This window comes from Physeter macrocephalus, chromosome 5 (genome assembly GCF_002837175.3).
Source record: "Physeter macrocephalus isolate SW-GA chromosome 5, ASM283717v5, whole genome shotgun sequence".
In the NCBI taxonomy this organism is placed as follows: domain Eukaryota; kingdom Metazoa; phylum Chordata; class Mammalia; order Artiodactyla; family Physeteridae; genus Physeter; species Physeter macrocephalus.
In genome coordinates, this window is record NC_041218.1 from 66214817 (window position 1) to 66223097 (window position 8281).

Sequence of the window (8281 nt, forward strand, 5' to 3'; positions counted from 1 at the left end):
AGAGGGAGTGGATATGGGGATATATGTATATGTATAGCTGATTCACTTTGTTATAAAGCAGAAACTAACACACCATTGTAAAGCAATTATACTCCAATAAAGATGTTAAAAAAAAATTGATTGATGTGTAAACTTAGAAACACAAATTAGCACTTTAAAGAAAAAAGCAAAGCAACTTATAAAATCCTTTCTGGAGCTTTATTATATCTAATTCCAGTGTTTTATTTACAATGATTAAAGTCTTTGGCTGTTATTATTTTGATGATATTATACCATAGCAATTACGATGTGTTGGACTCTAGCAGTGGATTAAATGCCTTCTCTGCCCCTCCATAATCCTTTTCTGTATCCAAATCACAGCTATTCTTATACAAGGCAAGAAAGAGATTGTATCTTGTTAACTTACACAAATAGTTTAAAGGCATAGAAAGGCAAGATATTTTAAGACATTTTCTCTGCATAAAGAAACTTTTGTACCTGTCCTGAACAGGAGGCAGTATTAGACATGCATTTATTAACTATACTTTATTACTAAGAAAATTCAACAAAAAAAAGACTGATGATATTATATGAAGAATGTTATTTAATTATGAAAGTAAATATTATAGATACTTCCTAGTCCTCAGGATCATCAGGGTAACCAAGCCTGTTAAACCAGTAAGTCATATTGCTGTGGGAACTTAGCAGACTGTCCACATGATAAAGCCTCCACTTTTTTTCAAAAATTAAAGTATATGAATTTCATAAGTGTGATTTTGGCTTATGATGTTTCAAATATTTTTGCTTATTTCTGTTTTCAATAATGTTTTAGTAAATTCAGAAGTGTAACTAACTAGTGGATAAGGAAGGATATTATGCTTTTCCAAATTACAAACCTCTCTTTTACTCATTTTTTATTCCAGTTTCACATAGTTCAGCAAACATTTATTGGACCCCCCCCCCATATACTAAATGTGCCCTGTTAGGTGGTAGGAGTATAAGATAAAGAAGATAAAGCCCTGCCTTGAACAACATATAAACAAATTCAGTGCTACCTAACAAAAATTTCTTGCCACCTTTACCTGCTGTTTTAACACTTTCTGTCAGTGCTTCACTGACAGAAAACGACAGTGGAAAGTGTGGAATAGGATTTGCTTTTTATTGGGTTGTAATTAAAGTGTAATCTCTAGAGACTCTTATCTTAGACTCTTAAAGTGGAAACTACCTGTTCATTAATAGATTTTCAAGAGTCAGTTGAACATAATATCTCTATTCAGTAGAGACAAATTGGAAAAAAAATTAAACAGCACACAGTGGCTATTATGCTTAGATAAATATATTAAAATTACATTGCTAAAATTGATAGAAACCCCATTCCTTGCAGCCAACATATCTGTAATGATTCAGGTTGATTGATAATATTGATAATTTCTCTGCTTTCCTGGTGTTGACAAAGGCTAAATCACAGGTGCTGTTGAAATTTAGAGACAATGTATATAAAGGAAGCTTTTTCCACCTTAATGTTTATGGGCAAGGGTGTGGTTTCTCGTGGAATACAAATATATATATATTTGTTACATATATAACATTTAACATATATATGTCATATAGAAACATAACGTAATATATATAAATATATGTTATATATATAAAACATTAACATATATATATAACAAATATATATTTGTTATATATATATATACCTTGATTTGCATTTACTTAAAGTCAGTTTACCAAGCAAAGCTTAATTATTTTATTGAATTTGGTTTTTATACAGCGATGCACGGTGATGTGTAGTGATATTGATGTTATTACTGCTGTCCAGAGATACTTAAGAAATTAAGCTACTCATACTTTAATTCAGTAAAGAGTTAGACAGTGTTTTTTACTTCCATTAATAAAAATGAAAAGCCTATCAGAAATATTAGGAAAGCAAGACTGCTTTGTACTTAGGTATTGTTGAAGGAACATATATGATGAGATGGGTTATAAAATGTAAGATGAAACATTTTTCCAGATTCTCATTATTTATACTTTGGAGGTCACCATTTAATATTGAACACAAGATACACTTCATTCCTATGGAAGCAGACATTATGATGTCACTTTATTTATTCACCATGTTCCACAGGAACCTGCTATGAATTACGAGGCCACCACTTAGAATCGAAACTGTAGAAGAATGTAAGCATTCTGTCGCCTCATGTGCCCATTTTAGAGTTTCCTATTTTATTTATTTATTTTTTTGTGTGTGGTACGTGGGCCTCTCACTGTTGTGGCCTCGGGCCCAGCCGCTCCGCGGCATGTGGGATCCTCCCGAACCGGGGCACGACCCCGCGTCCCCTGCATCGGCAGGCGGACTCCCAACCACTGCGCCACCAGGGAAGCCCTAGAGTTTCCTATTTTAGAACTGACTGATCTTCAGATAACATGGTGGCACAAGTAATTGGAAAATTGGCAGACCTGTCAAGAAAGTATGCTGGATGAGACCAAAATGCCATGCTGGGTACATAAGATGTCTCAGAAGTTAAATTTACTGTTTTTTATCAAATAGTGAAGTAAAAATATCTGATTGACCCCCTAAAAAGGACACTTTTTAGTACCAGGTGTTTTCAAAAGTAATTATTAGGTCATTGATAAAATAAGTTGTTTTTAAAAACATACAGAAATTTTTAGTCAATGTGTAGTGTAAAACAGCACCCACTGTGAATGTTAATGTTTAAATGTTGCATAATTGTGCCATTTTGTTTATAGCCTTTCCCCTACGGTTACTGGAGTCATGATAGTTAATTCTTCAGAGAAATGAAGTTAAAGTGTATTAAGTATAGGTGATATAAAATGCCCTGAGGTTTATATTTTAATGTTTTCTAAAATTTATTTCACAGGAAGATGAAAATGAAGCTGAAAGAAAAAATACATCTCAGGAGCTCAACATGGAACAGAAAAATCCAAAGAAATAAAGGATTTTCTGTAGTGTTTTGAAAAGTTTGCAACTTATGTAGTAGCAGATGAAATTTCTAATTGTAAAATGTTAAACTGTAAAATCTAATTTGCAAAATATTCTCAATAAAGTCGTTGAAAATGGAATAGGAACGTGCGTTTGGAATTTGTATTTTTTAAGAGCGATTTAAACTTTTATATAAAAGTTAGACCATTAAAATATTTTTTAAAATTCTTTACTGAAATTTGAGAATAAGAGACAGAATTTTATCTGTAACCCAAGTGTTAATACATGTGGATGACTTTAAAAAAAAAAAACTGAAAGTCTTTTCCCCTTACAAGCCTCTGTTGTCTTCTTCAGGGACCTTAACAGAATTCCAATTAATATAAAGAAAGTCCAACATAGTTCAACAGTGAACAGGAAATGCTTGCATGTGAAAACACTGAAAACCAACTACTGCCACAAGATTAAACACCATTTTCTGATTTCTGCCAATGTTTTTGGCAGATGTCTTTGATTATTTAAAGCAGAGTTTCTTAAAATGAGAAGCAGAACTTTGGAAGGCTTATAAGAGAATGCCAGCATACACTTCTTCCCTGTGAGAATGAAATCTGTATACTTAGCCTGGAGCCATAGTTTTATCACAAGCATCTGAGGAGCTCAGTAAAGGTGTGACAGTGGGACAGGCTGGCAGCTATGATACAGTAGGCTGAAATGGGGAAAACTGCAAGTAGGCAAGATAGAAAATTCATTGATGTATAGCCTCAAATAATGTAACTATGGATATCAGGAAAACAGCTGTATCCCACAGATTGGACTCCCTGGATGAATTTTGAAGCAGAGTTTGAGCCAAAGAAAAGCCTGAGTAGGCATGTCAGAGTCTGTGGAGGCCCTGTGCAATAAGCAAATACAAAGATTAATTTGACTTTTTCCCATTTTTTTTCTATTTTTTGGAATAGATATTACTCTATTTCAAAATACCCATATTCACTAAGATTGGAGTTACATTAGTGGTGTCACATTTGAAAAGAAACAATAACACATGATTCATATCATTAAAATCTATTACATATACTGTGTTGTAGGTACTGTGCTAAACAGTATGCTTTATACCACTAATCATCCCTATTAACATGTAAGATAGTTATTATTACTTTTCTTTGCATTACCAATGATCAATCTGATACTTAGGGAAAATAAATTAACCAAGGTTATGTAGCATGTAATTGACAGAGCAAAACTTCAAACCCAAGCAGTCTCACCCCAGAATATCACATTTAATTATTGTGAACTACCTATTAATGTCATACCTCTTTCAATTCACTATCTTCCCCAAAAACATACAGTCTTTCTTGTTAGCACCTTATTTACCACCTGCTACCTCCCCTTTAATTATTTTTCTTCCCTAAATTCTTAGCCATGCTTAATTTGAAAACTTTGGCTTAAGTGAAATAACTAACTACTATTCCAGCTCCCCTAAAACATGAAAATCCTGCTTTATCTTTTCTACGTTGAGTTACGATGGAACAAGTGTAAAAGCATCTTACTGCTTCTCTACAATTTTTCAGTAACTTTTTGACCATATTTTTCAGTAGACTGTTGATTTAGTTACTAGTGTGCTGTCATCTCATCTCTTAATACTTTCATTTCTAAAATAAGTTGCTGAGTATAAGAAAAACAGGGACACTCAGCTACCCAACAGGCATTTTAAATATATTTGTGATAACCTTTAATCATTTAAAACTCTAGTTTTCCTTTTCAGAAATATTTGTAAGTATCCCTTGGCTTATGGACAATGAGTAATAAAGTAAATCACTGTAAATTTCCTTTAGGGAAAATCTGCCATATGAATTTATCAAATTTTTAGGGTTTATACACTTATGTCTAAGTATATACACATAAATCTTGTTATAATGCTAAAAGATTGCCCACATTATATGACTAAGCTGGTCACTTTATTTGAATCAAATTTTGCATATTATGTAGTTTTTTATAGAGAGTATAACTTATTGTATTAGCTCAGGTTGCCGTAACAAAATACCTCAGGCTGGTTGGCTTCAAAAGCAGAAATGTATTTTTTCACAGTTCTGGAGGCTGGAAGTCCCAGATCAGGATTCAGCAGGTTCTGGGTTCTGGTGAGGACCCTCTTCCTGGCTTGCAGATGGTGGCCTTGCTTCATCCTCACATGGTCTTTCCTAGGTGAGTACACACAGAAAGAGGGCAGGTGAGCTCTCTGGTCTCTTTTTATAAGGACACTAATCCTATCGGATCAGGACTCCCAACTTCATGACCTCATTTAACCTTAAGTACTTCCTTCCTCCAAATACAGCCATACTGGGGGCCAGAGCTTCAACATGTGAGAACTGGCAGAGGTGGGGATGGGGGGAGGGGCACATTCAGTCCATAACTTACTTAAATAAGTCCAAATGCCTCTGTTATAACAATTCCAGTTATGTTGAGGAACACTAGAGTGAAGTCCCAATGAAATGTTTATGGCAATGTGGATTATATATATTTAGGATCCTTAGAAACATTAACAATTAGAATATGATCTAACAATTGATTTCTAAAGAAGACAGACCACTACACAGTTATATATACCTGTTTTATCTCTACATCCCCATTACTTAGCTTGTTTCCTGACCCATACTGGGTAAGTTAGCTAAGTAACTAGCTTAGTTAGTTACAGCTAAGTCAGCCTGTAACTAACAATATAGAATACCTGAAAGACAAAACTTCTTTATACTTCATGATGCCTGTATAATTTCCACCCCCTCAACTGAATTTTATTTTCTTCATGTTAGTTATTGAGCTATACTTCTTCACATTTTCAAAATTTAAAAGTAAAACAACTTTTAATCAGTATTTGTCTCTATCATACTTATATACATCATTAAAAAAAAAAACTATACAGAATTCTACTCTCTCCTCAGGTCTGTGGAACACACAGCAGAAGTAGGAAGAGGTGTTAATGCTGTCCTTGAAAGGAAGTTGCTGGGCACTAAAATGCCCACGTTCTTAAATTCATCCAACAAAATTGTATTGGAACCTACTATATGCCATGCACTGTCTGTCACCAGGGAATCATAACAAACTCCCTGTGCTGTCACTGTCTTAAAATTCTTAATACCTTTTGAATAAGGGATCCCACAGTTTTACTTTGCACTGGGCCTGCAAATTACATAGCAGGTACTAACATATGTTGCTTTTACGCTTTAAATCAGTTTTATTGGAGTATAATTTACATACAACAAATGCACCTATTTTGAATTTGCAGTTCAATTAAGTTTGATAAATGTACATATCTACATAGGTACATTTATAGCATTTCAAGATATAAAGCATTTCCATCACTCCAGAAAGTTCTCTTTTGCAGTTTTGCAATCATTCACACACCCCTACTATAGCAATGGATTTGCTTTTTTTTTTCTTGATTAGTTTGCCTGTTTTAAAATTTCATGCAAATGGAACCATTTCATATGTATTCTTTTGTGCCTGGCTTTCTTCACTCAACGTAATATTTTGAGATTCATCCAGGATATTTCATGAATCAGTAGTTTATTCCTTTTTATTACTGAGTACTTTTAAAGAACATTTTTTTTTTTTTTGTGGTATGAGGGCCTTCCTCTGTTGTGGCCTCTCCCGTTGCGGGGCATAGGCTCCGGACGCGCAGGCTCAGCGGCCATGGCTCACGGGTCCAGCCGCTCCGCGGCATGTGGGATCTTCCCGGACCGGGGCGCGAACCCGGTTCCCCTGCCTCGGCAGGCGAACGCACAACCACTGCGCCACCAGGGAAGCCCCTATTACTGAGTACTTTTTCGTTGTATGAATATACCACAATTTGTGAATCACCATTCTGTGAATATACCACCTGTTGCTGGACATTTGAACAGACATTATACAAAATAAGATTTACAAATGGCCAATAAGTGTATGAAAACATGCTCGACATCATTTAGTTATCAGGAAATAATACAAGTTAAAACCACAGTGAGTGACTACTGTATACCCATGGAAATGTCTGTGTTGTCCAATACAGCAGCCACTAGCCATATGTGTCTATTAAGCACTTGAAATACAACTAGTCTGAATTGAGATGTGCTGTAAGAATAAAATCCATAACCAATTTTGGTGACTTAGTATGAAAAAAGAATGTAAAGTATCTTAACTCTTGATTATATGCTTAAATGGTAATATTTAGATAGATTTGGTTAAATAAAATATATTACTAAAAGAAACTTCAACTATTTTCACTTTTTTAATGTGGTTCCTAGGAAACTTGGATGTGTAAATTCCATTGTACTTCTACTGGCCAGTCATAGGTGATCATTTAAACTCTGATAATGAAATGTTGGTGAGGTTATAACACAACTGGAATTCATACAAAGAACTCAGCTAAGCCATATCAGGCTCATGGCCCATAGAAACTCAGAAATAATAATTGTGTTATAAGCTGTAAATTTTGTGGTAATTTTTATGCACCAATAGAACTCTAATGGAGGTATTACATAAAAGGTTAGGGATAGGTTGCTACTGCTGGCAAGTTCGGCATTCAGCAGTGGTAACCAAATCAAGAGTAAACACTAATATTATTTTCTATACACAGGCTTCATCCCTCCAGAATGTCCATTTTATTCACGAGCCTATTAAGAAAGCAGTGATGGAAAGAAGCAGACTAACAGCTAAGGGAATTGTCATCTTGTCCACGTGATTGCTGGTCCAAGTGTAAAATGGTACACCACTTTGGAAAAGAGTTTGGAAGTTTCACATGAAGTTAAACATGCCCTTAATACATGACCCAGTTACTCTGCTATAGATTTTTACACACGAGCAATGAAAAGACATGCCCACAAAAAGATTTATATATGACTATTTTAAACAACTTTATTCATAATATTCTTTTTTTTTTTTTTTTTTTTTTTTTTTTTTCGGTACGCGGGCCTCTCACTGTTGTGGCCTCTCCCGTTGCAGAGCACAGGCTCCGGACGCGCAGGCTCAGCGGCCATGGCTCACGGGCCCAGCCGCTCCGCGGCATGTGGGATCTTCCCGGACCGGGGCACGAACCCGTGTCCCCTGCATTGGCAGGCGGACTCTCAACCACTGCGCCACCGGGGAAGCCCTTTTTTTTTTTTTTTTTTTTTTTTTTTTTTACTTTTTTTTTTTCATAATATTCTTAATAGCCAAAAACCGGAGGCAATTTTTTTTTCTTTTAAGTAGAAGTTGTGCTTCATAATGGTTATTCTTTTTTTTTTTAACATCTTTATTGGAGTATAATTGCTTTACAATGGTGTGTCAGTTTCTGCTTTATAACAAAGTGAATCAGTTATACATATACATATATCCCCATATCCCCTCCCTCTT

General features: G+C 34.9%; 1 protein-coding gene across 2 annotated transcripts in view; it reads left to right on the plus strand.

The window, feature by feature from the left end:
* Positions 1–2999, plus strand: part of PHF14 (PHD finger protein 14) — a 208555-nt gene extending 205556 nt beyond the window's left edge. For both annotated transcript variants that reach the window (XM_028490053.2, XM_028490054.2), the window contains one exon: positions 2865–2999. In XM_028490053.2, coding sequence (XP_028345854.1) covers positions 2865–2939 — 75 coding nt within the window. In that variant the 3' untranslated portion in view covers positions 2940–2999. The remainder of the gene's footprint in view (positions 1–2864) is intronic.
* The last annotated feature ends 5282 nt before the right edge of the window (positions 3000–8281 follow it).